The sequence below is a fragment of the Myotis yumanensis genome, unplaced genomic scaffold, assembly GCF_028538775.1.
Source record: "Myotis yumanensis isolate MYYU_CA2020_CCGP unplaced genomic scaffold, mMyoYum1.0.hap1 SCAF_12, whole genome shotgun sequence".
Lineage (NCBI taxonomy): Eukaryota > Metazoa > Chordata > Mammalia > Chiroptera > Vespertilionidae > Myotis > Myotis yumanensis.
Window position 1 is genome coordinate 2,821,273 of NW_027223763.1, and position 22,244 is coordinate 2,843,516.

General features: G+C 61.3%; 1 protein-coding gene across 3 annotated transcripts in view; it reads right to left on the bottom strand.

The window, feature by feature from the left end:
* Positions 1–22,244, bottom strand: part of CFAP77 (cilia and flagella associated protein 77) — an 87,555-nt gene that overhangs the window by 6,586 nt on the left and 58,725 nt on the right. For 2 of the 3 annotated variants that reach the window (XM_070430006.1, XM_070430008.1), the window contains 2 exons: positions 18,734–18,839; positions 17,337–17,438 (listed from right to left, as the gene is read on the bottom strand). In XM_070430006.1, the coding sequence (XP_070286107.1) occupies positions 17,337–17,438; positions 18,734–18,839 (208 nt within the window). Of the gene's footprint in view, positions 1–11,053; positions 11,313–17,336; positions 17,439–18,733; positions 18,840–22,244 lie in introns of those variants that run through there. The other variant, XM_070430007.1, reaches the window with a different exon arrangement.

A 22,244-nucleotide genomic window follows, 5' to 3' on the forward strand; every position in this document is an offset into this window, starting at 1 on the left:
TGGGGGGTGGCAATCAGGGCCAGTGGCCTGGGGGAAGAGTCATGGGTGGTTGGCCAGCCAGCCCTGCCCCTGATTGCGGTGGGGGTAGGGGGGCAATCTGGGGTGGGGCTGGGCAAGGGGAGAGGCTGCAGGAGATTGGCTGGCCAGCCCTGCCCCCTATTGGAGTGGGGGGATCAAGGGTGGGGCCAACCTGGGGAGGGGCTGCAGGACATTGGCCGCCCAGCCCTGCCCCCTCTTGGGGTGGGGGGATGCAATCAGGGGCAGATAGCCACGGGGAGGGGCTGTGGGCCTATTGTGGTGGGGCAGGTTGGTCAAGGATGTGGCTGGCGGGGGGGGTTGGGGGGGTGGGAAGAGAGGGGGTATTTGGCCAGCCGGCCTGCTCTTTTTTTTTTTTTTTTTGGCAACTCCACAATTTTAATTTGTGGTGCCTATGCTATGTCTGAAAAAGACCTTCTCCCCCTGCCCAGGAGAGCGATGGGGAGGGGGCAGCAAAAAAATAGAAGACATCCCTCCCTATTGCACACAGACCCTATATACATGCTCACCTGGCCCAGGTCGACGGGATGCTTGGCACATTCTAGGATCCCTGCTCAGGGCCTGGAGGGGTGACTGGTGGCAGCACACGTGAGAGGGGACCTCTGGGTGACCACTCTGGTCCTGGCTACTGGTCTTGGCACTTCCTGGTCCCCAGTTCCTTTCTGGTCCTGCCTGCAGCCTTGGTCCCCCTACCTGGCCTCAGATGGCCCCCTTGGCTCCTGGGGGCTCTGTCCTCCCCTCCTAACCTGGAGATCTCAAGGAAGGTTATGGCTTCTCAGAGGCTCCTCGACAGCCCTATCACTCATGTTCACACAGGGAAGGGGTGCATGTGGCAAAAGCAGCTGTATAAATGCGGGTGCAGGGGCAAGTCCTCCGGGGTCACTTGGACAGTTTGCTGATGACGCAGATCAGGGCCACATTTTCATCCTTGAGGCGCTGGTTGTCAGCTCGGAGATTGGACAGGCCCTTCAGCTCCTCTTCCAGCTCAGCGGCCTTGCACTCCAGGGCCCTGCACTCAAATCTCGCCTGCTCTGGCCCGCCTCTCTGCAAAGTGCTCTTGCCTCTGCATGGTGCGCTCCAGCTCCACCTTGAGCTGCTCCAGCCGCAGCATGGTCTGGGTCAGGGCCTCACGAAATCTCTCATTCTCAATGTGCAGCTTTTCGTAGAGTTTCCTGAAGCTCCCCCAGGCTCTTCCAATTTTGGCTGGGGTTTGGGGTTTAGGTCCTGCTGCCTCTGGAGGGGAAGAGCTGGATTCTGGGCTGATGTCCACTGGCTTCACCTTCTCCCCCTTCACAGGCCCTCTCCTCTCATTGCCAACTCTGCGGTGCTCCCTGGAGGCCTGTGGTCCCTGTCCCTGCCCCTCAGGCACCTCTACTCTCTGGGCAGGGCCATCAGAATTCTTAACCCCAGGGACTCGGGGCTGCCAGGAAGGGTCCAGGCTCTGAGCACCCTGCTCTTCATGTGGATGGGAGAGTCTGATCAGGGGAAGGCCTGCAGGGGGGAGGGGCTGCAAGGTTGGCTGCTGGCCCCCTGATCAGGCGGTGTGCTGGCTACAGTGGGCGTCATAGCGACTGGCCCAATCAGGGCCATGTTCTGCCTGCTCACCACTCCCCAGTCCCAACACGGCCTCCACTGCCCGGCTATCAGGCCTTTGGGATCACCAGCTCAGGGCGCCTGCTTTCCCACAGGCCTGAGGGGCTCAGGCCTGTGGGAAAGCAGGCGCTGGTGATTTCACCTGCATGAGTGTTCACCAACCATCGGCTGATGGAAAGCACTGCCCGCTTGGGGCCGCTCAAACCTGGGCGGGCAGGTCGGGGGCACTGCCGCCACTGCTATTGCCACTGCCGCTGCTGCTGCTGGGGCTTCAGGCACTGACTGAGGCTGCCAGGCATGCCCCTGACCTGCCCGCCCGAGTTGGGTAGCACATGGGATGCGCCAGCGGGCAGATCACTGCTGCCGCCCGGCCGGTAGCACAGCGGATACCCGGTTGGGTACCCAATAGCTGCGGCCCCACCGCCAACCCCAGGACCCGGCGGGAGGCCCAGATGAGGGCGGAGCAGGTGCCGAACACCCTGGTCCCACCCGCCAGCCCCGGTTCCCTGCGGGAGGCCCAGATGAGGGTAGAGCAGGTTCGGTCCCACCCGCCAGCCCTGGCTTCCCCGTGGGAGGCCCGGATGAGGTCGGAGCGGGTGCCGAACACCGCGGTCCCACCCGCCAGCCCCGGGTTCCCTGCGAGAGGCCCGGATGAGGGTGGAGCGGGTTCGGTCCCACCCGCCAGCCCTGGGTCCCCCGCGGGAGGCCCGGATGAGGTCGGAGCGGGTGCAGAACATGGCGGTCCCACCCGCCAGCCCCGGGTTCCCTGCGAGAGGCCCAGATGAGGGTGGAGCGGGTTCGGTCCCACCCGCCAGCCGCAGGTCCCCCGCAGGAGGCCCGGATGAGGGTGGAGCGGGTGCCGAACACCGCGGTCCCACCTGCCAGCCCCGGGTTCCCTGCAAGAGGCCCGGATGAGGGTGGAGCGGGTGCCGAACACCGCGGTCCCACCCGCCAGCCCCAGGTCCCCCGCGGGAGGCCCGGATGAGGGTGGAGTGGGTTCGGTCCCCCCCCGCCAGCCCTGGGTCCCCCGCGGGAGGCCCGGATGAGGTCGGAGCGGGTGCAGAACATGGCGGTCCCACCCGCCAGCCCCGGGTTCCCTGCGGGAGGCCCGGATGAGGGCAGGGACCTCTGCCGCCGGCCCTGGATGGAGGGGAGCTGGCGGTTGGCACTGTCTGCCCGCCGCAGTATGCAAATTAGCCGCCATCTTGGCTGGTGGTTAATTTGCATATCTCGCTAATTAGCCAATGGGAAGGGTAGCGGTTGTACGCCAATTACCATGTTTCTCTTTTATTAGTGTAGATATAGAGAGAGAGACTAGAGGCCCGGTGCATGAAATTCGTGCGGGGGGGGGGGGGGGAAGTCCCCCAGCTTGGCCTGTGCCCTCTCACAGTGCAGGAGCCCCGCAATCGATTGCCCCAAAGAGGTAGGCCCCGCCCACCCATCCAGGGCTCCTCGATGGATTGTCCCAAAGAGGTAGGCCAGAGGTGCAGACCCCTAGGCCTTGCAGTGCAGAGCCTCTAGGGCCCGCCTCCTCCGTGCCGCGGACCCGAGGGACCCCCAGGCCTCACCGCACGGAGCTGCCGGGCCTCGCCTCCTTAACCATCAAGTCCCCGCCCACTCCCATGCGCCCACTGCGCACACAGCCTCCTGGTGATGGGTTGTGACGGTGCGAGGGCATCACGGTGTGACGGCGTGACGACCACCTAGGCTTTTATTAGTATAGATGGTGTTAGCAACTATGTCACCCTCTGCATTTCCTTTGGTCTCACCTCACAAGCATTGAGTATATTTATTTTTGCTCAGTTCTCTTCTCATTGCATGCCTACTGAATTTGTTTGGACCTCTTCTCTGGACCGTAAGTTATTTATGAATATGCTTTAAAATTTCCAGGCAAGCTCGTTAGTTACGTTTCGTGATTGATTTCTAATTTAAAGTCTTTGATGCCAAAGTGACCTGTGTGATTCAGACGCCTTGTCAGTATTTGTTGAGTTTTTGGTGTTTTTCCTGTTTGGAAAGCCCCGTCCAGTTTCACCAGGAAATCCCTGTGTGCGATGAGCCGGCAGTGGGACAGAGAGAGTGCCCGCATTCTGGGCCAGGGGGTCAGACGGGTCCTTTCGTTTATGCATGAATCACTTCACTCCACACGTACCCACCGAGCACCGCCCTGTGGTGACTCGAGCTGGGCATCGGGGTGCAGGGAGGACTCAGGGAGCCTCGTCTGGCAGAGCCGGGGAAATGGTGATAAAACACAATCACAGTCCTGGCCAGTGTGGCTCAGTGGAAAGAGAGTCAGGCAAGGGCACCTACCTCAGTTGTAGGTTCAATCCCTGGCCCCAGTCGGAGCGTGTGTGGGAGGCAACCAATCGATGTGTCTCTCTCACATCGATGTTTCTCTCTCTGAGTGTCTCTCCCCCTCCCTTCCACTCTCTCTAAAAATCAATGGAAAAAAATATCATCAGGTGAGGATTACCGAGAAAATAAATAAAAGAAAGTGTCCAAGACCCGGAGGCGAGACGCTGGTCATCTTCCTCTGCCTGGTGGCCGTGGCCTTGGGCAGGGAGGGGCAGCTTGGCCCACGTGCTAAACAGGGAGTGGCCTTGTGCCTTCCTCCTCCTCTGCCCTCCTCCTTCTTCCCTCAGCAGGAGGCCTGGGCTGAGCGGGGACACTGAGGCCGCCCCAGCCCTGGGCTCTGTACAGTGGGGAGTGGCTTCCTTGGCGCCTTCTCCCCAGCGCGGGCCTGCTTTGTAAAGCCAACCCCACGCGCGGTGGACGGTGTGTGGGTCCACCAGCCAGGAAGGACGGCCCTCCGCAGCCCAGTCACAGGCTGGGCGGCTTCCCGTGCGCCTGACACGTCCTACAAGGAGCAGCGGGGCCGGCCGACCCCAGCCCCCTTCTTAGCCCCAGGACGGTCCCCCCAGAGGACGCCAAGTATCGGCCAGGTCTGGGGACCGAGAAATCAAAAGGCAGGATTTGAGAAAAAATAGCCAGATTTAAAAAAAATTTCCTGCCAAACAGGGAAAAAAAAAAAATGACAGCTATAGAGATTTCAGTTTAGGTTTGTTTTTTTCTAAGTGACAAGTGCTCAGGTGACTGGGAGCGAGGTTTTCTTGAAAAGATTGAGGGGCTGTCTCCTCTAATGAGGGCACTTGGAGATTATGGATCAGTCCCAGGTCAGTAATTCCTGTCAAGCCGGGGCCGCCGGGGGTCAGAGGCCCCGCAGAACACGGGTCCGCGCAGGACGTCACCGGCGAGCGCTGCGTCCCGCGCTCCGATGGGGCAGGTCCGGGAGGTGAGCTAATTAGCGAGGGCGCCAGGCTCTCCCGGGACAGCTGGTCTCTCCGAAATCGTTCTTCTGCTCCCAGCTCTCTTTTCTCTGTGGTCCAAAAATAGACAGAACAAGGACACAGGCCGACACATGCTGCGTCTCAGAGAACAGCCAAGCTCGGCAAGGAGACCAGCCTCCTGCTCCGCACGGCTCTGACGGGAGGTTCCGGACGTCGGGGTGCGGGGGCAGAGCCACGGCCCCTGAGGGCAGGGGCGTGCTCGCCTGAAGGGAGGGGAGGCTGGAGCTCAGGGTGGTGGAGACACTGGCCCAAGTTCACCCAGCTGCTAAGCGACCAGGGTCCACGGGCCACAGGGCTGGCGAGACTGGCTGGGGCAGAAGCAGAGGCGGCCCCGATGCCTCTGGAAATGAGAATCGAGTTGCTGTTTCCAGGAGCCAAACCAATATCCCTCGGGCATTTCCAGGTCAGATCCAAATCGAACATCGAATCTGTTCGCCGGACGCTGGTAGATGAAGGGCCGGGTGACCACGCGGGTGTTTGTCTGAACTCCCCGAAGACCCACTGCTGCTTCTTAGGCCTCCGAGTTTAACAGGTTTCAGGCGAGCGAGAGGCCCAGGGGATCCTGGGGGAGACCGAGGGCACTGCCCCTCCCTCATCACCCGAGGCCATTTTGGCCGCCGTCACGCTCTTCCAGGCTCCAAAGCCTGAACCGAGGTGCTGAGCGCTGACCCGACTCACGCGGGCTATTCTTTTTCAAGGGGCCTGAATCTTCTTTCTTAAAAGATCAAAATAGAGTCTCCGAGTGGCAAGGATGAAGGCGGAGAGCCCCAGCGAGAGAGTCCACGTGCTCATCTGCCCTTCGTGTCCCTCCCTCTTCGGGCCGCTTCTGGCAGCCTCAGCTGGCAGGGCCAGTGGGTGGGCAGGACGTGGAGAGGGAACCGATGAGCCAGAGCGGAGAGCAGGAGGCCAGCCCAGGAGCCACGGGACTCCCTGGAGCCTTGTTATTCCGAGCGCGGCCGGTTTGGCATGGGTGCGGGGACCAAATGAGGACCCGCGGGTGCTCGCAGCCCTCTCCCGGGGCAGTAACATGTGCACCTTTAAATAAGTGGCTCTGCTTTACAACCAGTGAATCCTCACATAGGGTCAGGGCTGAGGGAGGAGGCTTGCTGGCCGCGGCTCCACGCAGGGCCCGGAGCGGAGAGGGAGGCCCTCCTGGGGGCATCCGAGCATGGCCCTGGACGGTCCTGGGCGTCCAGTCTGGCTCAGGTGTCCTCTGGTCGTGCACGTCTGCGCTGTTGTCCTGCAGGCTCCACCCAAACATGCACCCCCTTCGCCCCCCAACCCCCCCAGGAGGCCTGGAAGCCAAGCGCCCATCCACCACCTGGGCTTTGCTCTCTGAAACCCCTCCTCCAAGAGGAATGTCACACTGGAAGCTGTTTGCAGGAGCCAGACAAGACGGGAGAAGACGCCCCTTCCCCCTTCCCCGTCCCCACCTTGGAGGCCCCGTCCAACACGCACACGCACACGCACACGAGCGCGTGCACAGGCACGCACCCCAGATGCAAATGCTACCCGCGGAGCCCTCACTGTGAAGCCCGACAGAAAATAATGAGAAACACTAAATCTTTTATAAGGTCAACACGCGCCTTAGCCGAGCAGCTGTCAAACAAGAAAAGAATTTAGCGCCGGAGCCACGAAACTTCCATCGGCTCATTAAGCCCAACAGGGCCCGGGCCTGGCGTGGCGAGGAGACGGGCCTTCCGTTTGGTGTCAGTAATTTGCGGCGGAGGCGAGAAGAAGCAGCCGGCGCCAAAGGGGCCTGGGGGGCGGCTGGGGAATCGTTAGCGCGCCAGGAGCGGCCTCGGCTCCTAATTGGAAGCATTGGGCATTATCAACGGAGGATTTGCCTCAGTTCCCTGACAGCTCGTGGGCCCAGAATGATCGCCCACTTGTCAGTGTAAAAGACCATTAAAAACAAACCGTTTTGATTTAATTGGAGGCGGTGCACCGCGCGGCCAGGTGAGGGGCCGTCCGCCCTGCTCGCCCGGCTGCGCCTCCTCCCACTCCCTCTGTGACGGGGCTGGGGGTGGGCGAGTGTCTGTGTTTCCCAGATCCCTCGCCCTTCAAACCTGTCTGCAGAGGCCTGGATGGGAGCTGGAAGGAGACTTCACACGGCAGTGAGGGCTGTTTTCAGCGGGTTGTCAACAAATGCGGTGACAAGCCGAGCTGCCAGGAAGAGGCCCCTTTTCTTCCCGGAGCCGGACTGTCCTCCTGGGAGGTGGCCGGGAGGCCTGGCTGCAAATGGGCGGCAGGATAGCCCGGGCCGTGCTACCCTCCCTGCCCACCCCGCTTAGAGGTAGCAGGGTATGGGGAGGGGGGTGCATAGCAGTAGAGAGTGGGACTTTTTAGTGTATTTTTATTGATTTCAGAGAGGAAGGGAGAGGGAGAGAGGGAGAGAAACATCAATGATGAGAGAATCATGGATCGGCTGCCTCCTGTAGGCCCCCTACTGAAGATCCAGCCCGCAACCCTGGCATGTGCCCCTGACTGGAATCGAACCTGGGACCCTTCAGTCCGCAGGCTGATGCTCTAGCCACTGAGCCAAACTGGCCAGGGCTAGAGTGGGACTTCTGTTTCGTGCACAGTGAGAGCTAAGGAGGGCTTGCACGAGCCTGTTGAAGGGAGGCTCTGTGAGCGGACAGCCCGCCGAGACAGGGCAGGTGTCTCCCCAGTACGCCCCTCGGGGGCCAGATGCTGATGACGCAAGAGGAGGCCACTTGCTATAAATATTAACCTGAGTCCCCGCCGGGGCGGCTGCAGGCGCCGAGCACGGATCTGTGTGCGGACTCCCCGGTGCCAGGGCTGTGTGTTTTGCATGTTGGTATCATGAACGCCGTGGGTACTTGATGAATATTCATGGGCGCCTGCCAGCTCTCGGAGAGGCCTATACATTTGTATGTTAATCTCACCCCGTCCCACAAGCGGCGATCCCGTCTGCTGCCTGCCGCGTCTTCGAGGAGACGACGCCTGCGGGGGCGCACGGGGCTCGGGGGACACGCCAGCCGATCCCCGCAGGAACCTCTGCTGGTTGTGGTGAAGGATCAGGCTGGGAGGAGGCACCAGGTCCCTGGGAGCATGCAGTTCCAGAGCTCCAAGTTTTGCTGCCGAATTTAGACAGCGGGGACGCCTTAATTACTTTCTCTGGAAGTTTCCCTGACGGTGCCCTCGCAGGTAGTGCCAGGTGGTTATCCGGGCGCGTGGCTCCTCCGTCGACAGCCTTTGATTTTGTGTTTGGTTGCAGATGAAGCCCTCGCTGCGCCGTCCACGCAGGGCCCGGCAGGGCCAAGCTGCTTGCACATCAGGCTGTCGAGCAGCCCCTGTTCCTGCCAGGGAAGCCGGGGACACTCTCGGATGGTCGGCACCCATGGCCCGTTGGGATGGGATGCACACGGCGAGGTGTGGTGTTGTCTTTCCCCTTTTCTCTTATTGGAACAATGAGCAGGAAGAAGTGTTTGGGGGGTGTTTTAAGAAGAGGCTGTTAAGTTACAAATAAGAATCTGGGAGTTGAGTGTCCTCAACTAGACAGCGAGGCTGTGGATGCCAGCTTCTGGGCCCTGCTCTGGGGAAACGTGGACAGACAGGAGACTCTCAGAGGTTGGGGTAACTGCTGTTAGGGACAACCTGTGGGCACTCAACAAGTCTTGGCTGGGTGGACAAACAGATGGATGGACTGATAGATGGATGGACTGATGGACAGATGGATGGGTGGACGGATGGATGGATGGATGGATGGATGGATGGATGGATGGACAGATGGGTGGATGGATGGATGGACAGATGGGTGGATGGATGGATGGACAGATTGACGGATGGATAAACAGATAGATGGATGATTGGGTGGATGAATGGATGGACAGATGGATGGATGGATGGACAGATGGGTGGATGGATGGACAGATGGGTGGATGGATGGATGGACAGATCGACGGATGGATAAACAGATAGATGGATGATTGGGTGGATGAATGGATGGACAGATGGATGGATGGATGGATGGATGGACTGATAGATGGACTGATGGATGGATGGACTGATGGACAGATGGATGGGTGGATGGGTGGATGGATGAATGGATGGACAGATGGATGGATGGATGGATGGACTGATGGATGGATAGATGGATAAACAGATAGATGGGTGGACAGATGGCTCTCGCTTAGAAGTGGGAACAGGTGTTTGTGTTCTCCTAAAAGTCATACCCCCCAATAGGATGGTGTTTGGAGGTGGGGTCTCTCGGAGGTAATTAGGCTCATGAGGGTGGGGCCCCCAGGATGGGATTAGTGCCCTTCTCAGAAGAAACACCAGCTCTCTCCCTCTCTCAACACAAGACGGTGGCCATCCGAAAGCCAGGAAAAAAGCCTCGCCAGAACCCAACCACACCAGCACCCCGATCTTGGACTCCAGCTTCCAGAACTGAGAGAAATACACGTCTGCTATTTAAGCCCCAGGCTGTGGGTGTTGCTGTAGCAGCTGGAGCAGATTAAAGCTGAAGTTCATATTCCTCGCTTCTTCTCGAAGCCCCGACAAGCTTCGTATGGAACACATGAAAGCGTGGCCACTTGCCACAGGAAATACTTTAATTATAGCTGTGCAGTCGCTGCTGACAGGGTGCAGGGAGCTGAGGACTCAGGCTTGGTGGATGCCCCACCCACTGGACCAGCTCAGCCCTCCCATCGGAGACCTGCAGGCACAGTCAAGCTTGAGAACCGCCTGCAGGGCCGATGCCAAAGCTCGTCCAACCCAGAGACGATTGCTCTGACCGTCCCCCAGCCAGGCTGTGGCCAGCGCTTCACACGCACCTGCATGGGCCTCTCTCCTGCTGTCCCCACTCTACAGATGCGGCCGGGGAGGCAGGCTGGGACCTGGAGCCAGCGTGGCTTGGAGCCCACAGGCTCAGCCCGCCTTCTACGCCCCATCCCTGCCTCATGCCCTTTGTAACCGCAGCCGGGACCCCGATCGATGGCTTCTCTCCTCTTTAGCCTTCGGGCCAAACCACGATTTCAAAGATGCTCAGGGGTGTTGTCAAGGCCTAAAGGCGTTCAGGGCAGTGGAAAGTTCTGTTTATTGCAAAGGCTTAAATCAGCCAGGCCAGGGCTGGCACGGCCCCCCGGACACCCATGAAACCCTGAGCTCATGACCGCCGTCCGCCAGCCTTCCCAGGCCCGGCATTTAGCGCCCCCCGCCCCGACCCCTGACCGCGGGCGCAGGCCTTACTATTGCTCTGCCTCTGGTCAGCTAGGACCTGGGCACGGACTTTAACTTCGGAGCTTTAACTTCCTCCTCTCGGACAGTGACTCCCCTCCGCGCACCGGGAGGCCGAGAGGACAGACATCGCAAGATCGTTCATCAACGCCCTGCCTGGCCCCTGTCTGGCGCGGCAGAGGTGCGGCTGTGCGCGGCGGGCTGTGACTGTGTGACTGCGGCTGCCGCTGGGAACGGGCTCAGAATAGCTTCTGGATGCCCTTCCCTCCGCACCGCCCGCGGACCGACTTTGGCCAGAGTCCCCACTTTTCGTGTTGTTTGCACCACTCGGAGGCAGCGAGTCCCGAGACCTCTGAGGAGAGGAAGAGCAGAGGCCAGAAAGCATGGCCCTCGCCTCGCCTTCCCCCCACGGCTGCTCTGTGGGGCCAGCGGCCTGCGTCTCCGAGGGGAACGGGGGCGGGGGGTGGGGGGGGATGTGTTCGCTGCCACAGCTTTTTTTTATTTATTTATTTTTATTTTAAATATATTTTTATTGCTTTCAGAGAGGAAGGGAGAGGGGGAGAGAGAGAGAGAGAGAGAGAGAGAGAGAGAGAGAGGCATCAATGATGAGAGAGAATCATTGTTTGGCTGTCTCCTGCACACCCCACACTGGGGATCCAGTCCACAACCCAGGCATGTGCCCTGATTGGGAATCGAACCCTGACCTCCTGGTTTATAGGTTGATTCTCGACCACTGAGCCCTGCCGGCCGGGCACACCCATGGCTTTGAGATACGAGGGTGCCCCCCTCCTGGTGCAGCTCGCCCGCACTTTTGACAAAGCTCAGTTACAATGAACCTTGAGTGAATCATTGAGTGTGTTTATCTGCTGGGACCCGGCTGGCCACGTGTTCCGCAGCTTCTGGTCGGTCGCACCAGCGGCGTCGGCGCCTGGTGACAGAGGCTGACACGTGGAGATGGGGGATTCGTGGGTGACACGGAGCGAGTCCTCCCCGAGGTGGCCCACACTCCTCCTCGAGCCCAGGAGATTCTCTTCAAATCACTGAGGGTTTATTCCCTTGGGGACGAGCTGGAGGAATCAACTGGGGACCCCACGGCCCCATCGGCGTCCAAAATTCAACACGAGGTTCTCGCCGTCTCTGGAGATTAGGAACAAGTAGCTGATGCCCAAGCAATGGGCTTACTCTGTTTTCCGGGTGACGTTCAGCACAACATTTGAAATTTTTTCATGCCCGGTTGGGAAGAAGAGTTTTCTGGATTAAACTGAAAATTCCCAGGTGCTAGGATTCAGGGGACTGCGGCTGGGGGTCCCCAGGACGCAGGGCCGGTCCTGTTAGAAGTGCCAGCTCCCTTGTCCTCTGCGATGCCGGCCTCTCCTGCCCTCCCGGGCATAGACGCCTGACCCCTCCCCCTGACCTGGTTCCCCGACTCCCCTGCCCCCCCCCTCACCGCCCCCCCCCCGCCTCCCTCAGGGCCCCCCGCCTCCCTCAGGGCCCCCCACCTCCCTCAGGGCCCCAGGAATGTTGCCGTTTGTACTATTCCCAGAGCCTCTGCTCTGGCTGCCTGTGACCTGCCAGTGTTTGAGCAGGAATGTCACCTTGTGAGCAGGTGCCTAAAAATTCTCTACCTCCGAGGGGCCGGATGCTGTAAAACCAATTAAGCCCCTGCCTTCCTCCCTTCTGCGTACGGATGTGAACGGTGGTGGGGGCTCCGTGCTGGGGGCGCAATGCCAGCTGCATCAGGACCTGACTCACGCTTCCCGTCGCCCCGTTCCCGCCTGTGGCACATCCTCCTGCGCCCCGTGCCCTACACAGCAGCTCGGACGGTCTTCTTCCGGAGCGACGCAGCGGCAGGACCCTCAGAGTCCCCCCGGGGCGGGCACTCGGAGCGGTGGCACCTCTGGCAGCTGCCCCTCCTGGGTCTGCAGGGAGTGGCTGGGCTGGACACAGCCGGCACAGGGGGCAGAGGCGGCGGGCAGACGGGCCCTGAGCCGCCCTGGGGTCGGCAGAGTTAACTTTGCAGCCAGCGCGGGTTTGTAAGAGCTTAAGGGAGAAAACCCTTCCCTTAGACCCGAAGCCTTCACTCATCAGCGCGTCTCGGGGTGTCACTGTGCGTCTTGGGGTGTCACTGCGTGTCTCAGGGTGTCACTGTGCATCTCGGGGTGTCACTGCGCGTCTCAGGGTGTCACTGCGTGTCTCAGGGTGTCACTGCGTGTCTCAGGGTGTCACTGCGCATCTCGGGGTGTCACTGCGCGTCTCAGGGTGTCACTGCGTGTCTCAGGGTGTCACTGCGCATCTCGGGGTGTCACTGCGCGTCTCAGGGTGTCACTGCGTGTCTCAGGGTGTCACTGCGCATCTCGGGGTGTCACTGCGCGTCTCAGGGTGTCACTGCGCATCTCGGGGTGTCACTGCACGTCTCAGGGTGTCACTGCGCATCTCGGGGTGTCACTGCGCGTCTCAGGGTGTCACTGCGTGGCTGACCTCTGCTCCCCGCGCCCCCATTCTGTGGGGAGCCAGGGGCCCGGGGGACCCGCAGGGTCAGTCTTCCACAGAGAGGCATCTGATCCAGCCTCCGGACGCAGGAGCTTGTAACCCAAACGGTTAGCGTCCCAGCCCGGCCTTATCCCTAAGCAGCAGGGCTGAGCCCACAGCCGGTGAGTTGAGACTATTTGTCCACACGTTAGCGACGGAATGACCGTGTCATGTCGGGGTGGGCCCTGTGGTGGGGGAGGCGATGGAGGTGGAGACCTGTTAATCCTCACCGGAGGATACTTGTTCCATTGGTGTTTAGACAGAGTGGGAGGGAGGGGGAGAGACCTCGAGAGAATGTCGGTGTGAGAGAGGCACATTGATGGGTCGCCTCTTGCACGTGCAAACAAGGTACATGCGCCTGACGGAATCGAACTCGGGACCCTTCAGTCCACCAGCCGGTGCTCTGTCCACTGAGCCACACTGGCCGGGGCCCAAATGGATTGCGGATCTTCAGTTAGAACCTGGACTTGGCCGTAAAGATCTGGACCCTGCAAGTCCGCCCCCTTCACTGCCGGCCTCGAGCCTTCACGCCTGACGGCCGGGAACATGAGAAACCGGGTGTGGCCAGAGCACGGCGAGAGCGCGGGGACCGTCAGAGGGAACTGGGCTGAGAGGGGGCTCTCGCTCTGGGACAAGCACCGGGAGGGAGGGAGGGAGAGTCCTCATCCTTTAAAAACATTTAAAAAGATCGCCTTACTTGTTTTGTAAAAGCTACGCGTACTCACTGTGAACGCTCAATGCAGAAGGAGCGTCAGAGAAAGTAGGACTCAGCCTCGCCCCCCATCCCTCCGCCCCTGGCCCCAGGGCCCCTCCTCCGGCTCTGCCCTTGGGCGCTCACACCCGTAACCAGCGCAGCCGCCTCTATCCAAACGCACACACGTCAGTGCTGTGTTAGTAACGCGTTAGAAAGCACAGACTGACGTCATTTTCGTGGCTGGTCACTATCCCACAACGTCACGGATCATCTCTGCGTCTGTGTAACATCATGCATGTGAGCCATCGCTTGACTGGTGGCACCCAACCTTCCACCGTTGTGGTCGGCGCCGCTGCAAATAGTTGGAGCGCTCGCCCTTTTGTCTTCGGGCCGTTATCACTGGCCGCCTTTGGTAACGGAGGATGAAGCATCTATTTTTCCTGGCTTAATATTAGGCGGCGGTAGGACATGTGCTTCCCACTGGGTCACTTTGGAGAGCAGAAGGCGGAGCCATTAATAATCCCGCCTCCCCACAGGCCCACAGGAGGGCTGCCAGGCTAGTGAGGGCCGTGGCCTGGGAGGGACCCAGGAACAGGTTCCCCCCGCCCCCCCAGCTAAGACCGTGGTGATGGGGTGATCGCTATGGCGATTGTCCCCACCCCAAGCTTGAGCTGACACCTAAGGTTGGTGTCTCCCCTCCATTGGAGGCTGCAAACGCTGGACACCAGTTCTCCAAACTCTCCCGTCTGGCCGTGTGCCTGTCAGTTCCCTGTCTGCCCGTCTGCCTGGCCAGTGGCCCTGAAGCAGCCTGGGTTGGCATGGAGAACGGGGCCTGGAGCAGAGGTGCTCCGGAAGATTGGGACAGGCTGGGGGTGACGGGGCTGCCAGGGGACCCAGGTCTGGCTGACCCTGGAGGCACACGCACACGCACACAGACACGGCCGCCCCTCCCGCCCCGGCCGCTCCCCCTGCCTGGAAGACCCAGCACATCTGGTGGAAGGCCTGTGAGTGCGAGGCCACCAGCACAGAGGGTGACGCCCGCCCAGCCCTCCTTCACTTGGGGTGGAGGCTGCTGAGTTCACCCTTCGTCCCCCAAGTGGGAATCGGAGCTTCCCCGACATGCACTCTGGCTCCAGGGCCGCCACACCAAGAGCCCCGTGCCCCGCCCTCTTGCTCCTTGACGGGTGGACTTGGGGGCCTGGAACCCTAGGTGGGCAGGTAGCCCTGCCCCTCGCTGTCGGATGAGGAAACTGAGGCCCAGAGAGGCTCGGCGGCCAGCCCAGACCTCTTAGCATTCATGTCCTGAAGAAAGGCCACTTGCCAGCTGTCGGCTGACCCTCCCTCGGGGCACTGGCCATTCTCGGAACTGCTGGTGGCAGAGCCCGTGGGGAGCCTGTGTGCCGGGACCCCGCGGCTCGAGGGGTCACCGCCCCGAGGCACATGCCTCCTTTCCTTGTCTCTCTGGCGAGGGCCCTGTGCGCGCCTCGGCGGGCGGGCGGGCGGGTAGGAGTCAGCCTTCGAGGACGAGACCCCGCCCGGGGAAGGCCGCGCCTGCCGCAGCGTCTCCCTGTGAAAGGCGTTTAATTATTTCTGACAGAGTTCAGCAGCGACATCTGTTCGCGGGCGGGGAGGGTCCGTGCGGGTCATCCATCACCCTGACAGGCTCTGCTTTTCTGGAAGTGCTTTTTCCTTTCCTGGTGGGGCCGGGGCGGGGCGGGGATCAGCCGGGACAGGACAGGGCACCGGCCAGAAAAGGGCCTCCTGGGGCCTGGCGCTCGCTGTGGACGGGCAGCCGGACTCCGCCCGGCCTCCTGAGTCCAGGCCCGGGCGGTGCCGCAGGGGGCGCTGGCGCGTTTGCTTTGGGAAAAGGTGGGTGTCATCAGGTCAGTGAAAGGCTTCTGCATTTCTGTCACTCTGGGCCACACTGTCGCTCTTCCTTCATCCCCTCCACTCCTTCCTTCCACAGACAGTCACTGACCGCCCGCTCGGTGCCAGGCCGTGCTGGGCGCGGGGACGCGATGGGTGTGACAGGCACGGTCCCGCTGGGCTCGCACTTGCTGGGGGAGACGGACGTGGAACAGTAACGGTGCAGCTAGGGCGCTGGCTGCAGGGTGGACCAGTGCGGGGAAGGGGGTCTGCGGGGGTGGGGCCCGGGGGGGAGGAAAGGGAGGGGTCCCCAGGAGGCAGCACAGCCCAGTGGCGGAGAGAAGAGGCTTAGGCACCCTTCTCACAGGGCCAGGCCCTTGTCTCTCTGAGCCTCAGGCTCCTCGGCAGTAGAGCAGGGACCTCAGGTCTGTAGGTCACGCACGTCCAGCCCTCGGGGCCGGGCTTGAGCTCAGAGGCCCTCTTGTGGGTGTTACTTCCCTCCAGGGGGCAGGGTGGGCCTGAGTGTCCCGTCGGTGGTGGCCGCATCGGGGTCAGGGTCTGTGCTGGGTGCACCAGGTGGCTCCCAGAGTCGCACGGGCAGCCGGACAAGATGAGGCGCACCCCCGGCCGGGGCTGGCATCCCTACTCCCTCCCTCGCGGTTTCTGCGGCTCCTGCGGCTTCTGCGGCGTGATGGGGCTGGCCTGGGCCCTGCAGTCCCGGGCCCCAGGGTTCCAGGCCCAGCTTGCGCTCTGCCCAGGGGTCAGGCCACTTGTATGACACACACACGGCTGACAGCACAATACGGGGCCGAGTGAAGGCGAGCAGTGCAGCTGGCTCCTGTGCGCACAGCAGCGCTTTCCAACGGCAGAGACGCCTGGGAGAGACCGCAGGGCTCAGGCGAGCCTCCGCCTTTGAAAATAGAAGTTGTTGGTTTGTTTCTGCACAGGCGGGCATTCGTGCTGCAGGGAGGCGGCGAGTGAGGCAGGAGCCCTGCCCGGGGACAGCGGAGGTGGGGGGGCGGGGGGGAAGGAGGCTTTCCCTGCACCGCTGGGGAGGCCCCTGAGCCCTCCTGGTCCATCGCCTGGCCTGGGACTCGGGCAGATCCTACATCGGAGACGAAGGGGCTGAGGGTGGGAGTCGCTGCTGTGGGGCCGAGAGCCACGCGGGGCATCTGGTGCCAAGGCAGACCCGCCGCACAGCAGCGATTCGGCGGCTCCAGGGCTCCAGGCCTCCGGTCATGTTCCCGTGCGCGGGGGCGGGCGGGGGACAGGCGGCGGGGCAAATGGTCAGTGACACGTGCTGACAGAGGCCAGCGGGCGGACACGGGAGACCGCGTCAAGGGGGCGGCAGGCTTCTCTCGAAGCTCGGCAGCTTGTTCGGTTGCATTAGGCTCAGGGAGGCGCCGGCCCCTTCATTGCCTACATTGCAGTTTAGCCCGACACGGCGCCGGGCCTGGCTGGCCGGGAATGCCGCTTCGTGCCGCTGTCTTCCCCCCATCCCGACACTGGGTCCCCAGGTCGCCCCGTTTCCCTCCTCGGCACAGTGCCCCCCCTTGTGGGAACGCCGGTCTGGCCACCGATGCAGGGCCATGCGGCCGAAGGGACGCCGCTCAGTTCTGAGGCTGGAGTTGGTGGCTGCTGGAGGCATTTGCTCCGCTTCCCAGGGATGCCCGCTGGGGAGCCCAGCGCTGTGGCATGGAGCTCTCTGCGCCCCCAAGTCCCCAGGGCAGGGTGTAGTGTTTGAACAGCCCCCTCCATGGAGGGGCTTTGACCCACAGTGCCCGCGCCGTGGACAGACCCCAGGCTTCAGCCGTCAGACGGCGGGTTCAGCCCGAGGCTGCCCTTACCAGCATGCGCTGTGCCCGGTCAGCCCACGGGCAGAGCAGCGGCCCTTCAGGGGGTGTGAAGGTCGTGACCGAGCCAGGCCGGCACGAGGATGCGCTCAGGGCTGGCAGCGCTGCTGTTGGTATTATTGGGTGGCTGGGAGCCCATAGAGCTCGCTGTCGAGAGGACGGGGACCCCGCCTGGGAGGTGATGGGAGCCGCCCGGTGCGGGGAGGGAGCGAGCCTGACCTTCTGGAAGTGAGGCATATGCCAGAGGGCGTCCAGCTTCACGGGCGGCTTGTACTTCCTCAGCTGGCTGCTCCGGGTCTCATAAAGCTTCCCGAGGCTCACCTGCAGCCAGAGAAATGCAGAGGCAGATGCTCACCTGGCGGCTCTCCTGGCCGCTCCCCTGGCCGCTCATAGAAGCCAAGCTGCCAGGTGGGGGGACGCCATGGTCCTGAGCATTGGGACAGCCAGGGACACCAAAGTCCTGCTCCTGATGAGACCGATACAGCCCCGTGAGCAGGGAGGGGTCTGGCTTTAAGTGACGGCTCGGGTCTCCGGCCTCGTGCCGCAGGAATTGCCCGAGGCTGGACCCGGTCCGTCCCCGCTTCCCGTCCCTGCGTGGGCACCGCCCCTCTGAGCTCCATGTCCACCCTGGGAAGCAGGTCACACCCCCGCCCGGGCTTCTGAGAGGCGCCGATGAGATGACATAGTTGATGCCCCGGAAGTGTTTTCAGGGCCCGAGTCATTCACTGGGAACAGGACGCTCTCCTCGAGTGCAATACAGTGGGGCCTTGACTTGCGAGTTTAATTCGTTCCCAGACCGAGCTCGTTAACTCAAATTACTCTATCAACTCAATGCAAAAAATCAGCCGAGAGACAGCTGGTATCTCAAAAAACTCGTTAGTTGGGACACTCGTAAGTCAAGGCCCCACTGTACTTGTGTTCCCTGTACCCCGCCCCCTCTGCCTTCTCAGCCTTTTCTTTGTAGATAACACAGGGCGGTTTTCTGTGAGGCCAGGTCAGCCTGTGCAGAAATGAATTTAAATCTAATTTCCGGCCCGGCCGGCGTGGCTCAGTGGTTGAGTGTCCACCTATGAACCAGGAGGTCACGGTTCGGTTCCCAGTCAGGGCACAGGCCTGGGTTCTGGCTGGATCCCTGGTGGGAGGCAGCTGATCCATGACTCCCTCTCATCATTGATGTTTCTCTCTCTCTCTCCTTCTCTCTTCCTCTCTGAAATCAATAAAAATATATGTTTAAAAAATCTCATTTCTGGATGTGTGAGGCCGTGCGGAGGTTTGGTGGAAAGTCCGCAGGCAGGTGTGTGTGTGTGTGTGTGAGAGAGAGAGAGAGAGAGAGGGCAAGAGCCGGGTTCTAATCCTGCGTCAGGCACACAGGCCAGGGGCCGGGCCCCGCAGAATCTCCACTCTTGGGGCTTAGGTGGGGCTTTAGTCTGACAAGACTCCCTGGAGCTCTAACTTCCCATAGTGCCCCTTGGGCCAGGCCACACGCAGCGTGGTTCCCAGCCACCCCCGGGGACAGGCGTGCACGGGGCTCAGTCTCGGAGCTGAGCTTTGCGGGGCCAGCCCTTCCCGCCGCTGCTGCCCGACCCTAAGCCACTGGGGAGCGAGGCCGCCTTTACCTTCTGCTTCTTCTCCAGTTTGATGGCTTTCTGGGTGGCCTTCTGCTCCTGCACCCACAGCTTCTGGTACTGGTGCTGCAGCAGGTCGAACAGGGGCGTGGAAGGCCTGCGGGCAAGGCCGGCGTGTGAGGCACCCTCCCCCGGCCACCCGCCCTCTGGGAGCCACCCACCAGCCATCTGGGCTCCGGGGCAAACCCCTCTGCCGAGGAGTGGGTGCCCCGCATGGTCACCCACAAACACGGATTACAGTTGAGGCTAAGGTGAGGGTTCACCCCAGGAGCGTTGGGCCCTATTGGCTCTCCTTTCGCGCATAGTTGAAATTTTTCATAAAAAGTGAAAGAGAGAAAAAGGAAAAACAAAGCAGTGGAGAAAGCTCTCTGTCCTCCCCATTCACTCCTTCCTGACTTTCCCTCGGACCCTGAACAGCTTCGTCACCAGTACAGGCCGGGGTCTGAGGGGGCGGAGTGGGCGAATGGTGCCTCCCCCAGGCCATGTCCATCTGACCCCGGAGCCTGGTGGCCAGGACGGTCTGGGAAAAGGGCTTTTGCAGTTGGGGGCAGGTGAGCGATCGCAAGATGGGGGAAGGCTGTTCAGGGTGGGCCCAGACCCAGACGGTGTCCCTGTGAGAGATGCGGGGAAGCGAGACGCAGGGATGGGAGAGGGTGCTGTGAGGAGGAGGCAGAGGTGGGAGCCCCTGTCAGGAGCCCAGGCACCCCGGAGCGGGAAGGGGGAGGCAGGGAAAGACCCTCCGTGGCCTCCAGGGGGCGCGGCCCTGCCCACCCCTGGCCTCCAGCGCTTCTGTTGTGTTAAGACACCAAGTTTGTGGCGGTTTGTTATGGCAGGCCCAGGGCACAGACACCCAGGGGTTCCTTGGGCAGACTTTGGGAAACACTGGTAGAAACGGCTTGCAGCTCATACTGCTCAGCGCAGGACCTCAGCCTGGACACCGAGACCCACAGAGGGAGGAGCCCAGGCAGCGGGAGGAGCCCAGGCAGCGTGCGGCGCGCTCTCTGCTCTCTGGGGGTGCAGGACCCCGGGGCAGTGTCAGAACCTCGTCCCCGTCAGTGGATCTGGGGGTGCCTGATCCAGCCGTCACCCCGAGCCCCCCGAGTCCCTTGAAGGGCAGACGGCACTTCTGGGCGGGTGCACAGGCATTGTCTGGGGGGAGGATCCACAGGCTCAGAGGCGGGTGCGCCCCAGGAAAGGTTGGGAGTCCCGTATTACCCGTGACCTTCCTTCACAGACACGACAAACCACCCCAAGGCCGTGCCGCTAGGACCCGAGACCCCAGCCCTCAGCCTGGCTCTGCCCCGAGGTCAGCGCGTACAAATCCGGACGCTCCCCACTCAGACCCTTAGGGGTCCCTGTTTGCAGGGAGGGGCAGCGGCTTAGAAACAGGAGGTGCTCGGAGGCCTCTTCCCGGCAGCCTGCGCACGGCCACGCCAGGGCCCTTTGCTGTCCTGCCCCTTGGCCCTTGCGGGGACTTTATTGCTTAATCATTACCCGCCCCAGGCTTCTGAGCCGCCTCATTTACAGCCATGATTTCCAGGGACACTGGACGGTGATCTGGCAACATCTACACCAGAGGACTTCGCAGAGACGCTGTCTTCCCAGCCCCCATGGCAGGCATCACAGTGAGCCTGCCCGCCTCCCCTCCCCATCCTGCGGCCTGCTGACGCTGTGCCCGCCCCTGCCAAGGCTCTTCTCACCTGGGCAGAGGCAGGAGGCGCTCCTGACACACCTGGGGGGTCACAGGGACATCAGGCAGGTCTGCCCTGGCTCTGTAACCTTGATACTAAGGTGGGGGCCTTGCTGACCTGGGGAGAACTCGGGGTGTAGATCAGATCACATCACCCCCCCTTTTAAAAAAATATATATATATTTAATATATACTTTTTATTGATTTCAGAGAGGAAGGGAGAGAGATAGAGGGATAGAAACATCGATGATGAGAATTATTGATTGGCTGCCTCCTGCATGCCCCCCACTGGGCAGGGATCGAGCCCACAACCCGGGCATGTGCCCTTGGCCAGAATCAAACCTGGGACCCTTTAGTCCTCAGGCCAACGCTCTATCCACTGAGCCAAACCAGCCAGGGCTTTTTAAATATATTTTTATTGATTTCAGAGAGGAAGGGAGAGGGAGAGAGAGAGAGAGAAACATCAATGATGAGAGAGAATCATTGATTGGCTGCCTCCTGCATGCCCCACACTGGGGATCAAACCTGCAACCTGGGCATGTGCCCTGACGGGGAAGCTATGCCAGCTGGGCCACAGCACCCCTTCTTAAAGCACCCTCAATGGCCTCCCATCTCTTAAACTAAGCCTAAGCTGAAAGAGAGAGAGGCAGAGAGAGAGAGAGAAAGGGAGAGAGAGGAAGGGAGAGGGAGAGAAACGGGGGGAGAGGGAGAGAGAGGGAAACAGGAAGAAAGAAATCAAGTCTGAAAGTCGTGTGATTGGCGGGGGCCACATAGCCAGGGATGGGGAGATGGATCTGGGTCCCCAGACTCAGTGTCAGGACGAGAGGCCACCCCATGCCCCTCCTCCCCAGGCCCAGCCCCCTTTTCTCCACAGCAGCTGCGGTGGAGGGTGGCCGGCCTCTGGGCCTGGGGGCCCTGCCTGCCCCGCGCCGGGGAGTTCAGCATCTTCCCCGAGTGCTCGGCTCCTCCGGATGCTTCTTTAGGAGCCAGGTCTCTTGTTTTCTTCCACAGCTGTTTCCGGCTGCTACCTTACAACATGTTCAGTTTTTTAAAAGGAAAGTGTAGTTCTTTATAATGCAGAAAGGCACCCTCCCCCTCCCCCCCAAAACGAATGATTTTTGCTACAGGCTGAAGGCCCCGTGGTCTCGGTTATAGCTTTGTTGGGAGGAGCTGGAGGGGTTCACACAGAAGCTCTGAATTATTTATCCTCACTAAATGAGGTGGGAACGGTGCGGGGAAGCCGGAGCCCAGAGAGGTCAAATGGCTGGCCCAGGGTCACACAGCACACTCCAGGCGCAAGGCCTGGACTCCCACCCCTCGGGCCAGTGTCTGCAGCCGAGAGAACGTGCAACTGACTTCTGCAAAGACCGAAGGGGACAGGCCAGCAGGCCGGCTGCAGCTAAAGGCCAAACCCGGGGGGCCGGGTCACTCCCAGGTGGGGCCCCCGACCTTCCCAGGGGCTTGCTCCCTGCACTCTGGGGTCACAGGGCCTGCGGCAGCCGTAATGATAATCGTCAGAGCTCAGGCTTCCTGCTGCGTCCTCTGTCCGCAGGACAACAACTCTAGAGGCAGATGTGAATATGCCCATTTCACAGATGATAAATCAGAGGCCCAGAGAAGTTCAGTGACTTGCCCAAGACCACACAGCCAGTGAGTGACGTGCTGCATTTTCACTGGGAGCCTGTGGGCTTGTTGCCCTGCAGCCCTGGCCCTCGCAGTACTGAAGGCTGAGCGCCGTGTAGGGACGGCCGGCCTTTGGCGCTCAGAGGAGAGAGCGGTTCATTGAGCAGCGGCGTGGGGCGAGGAAAGCCC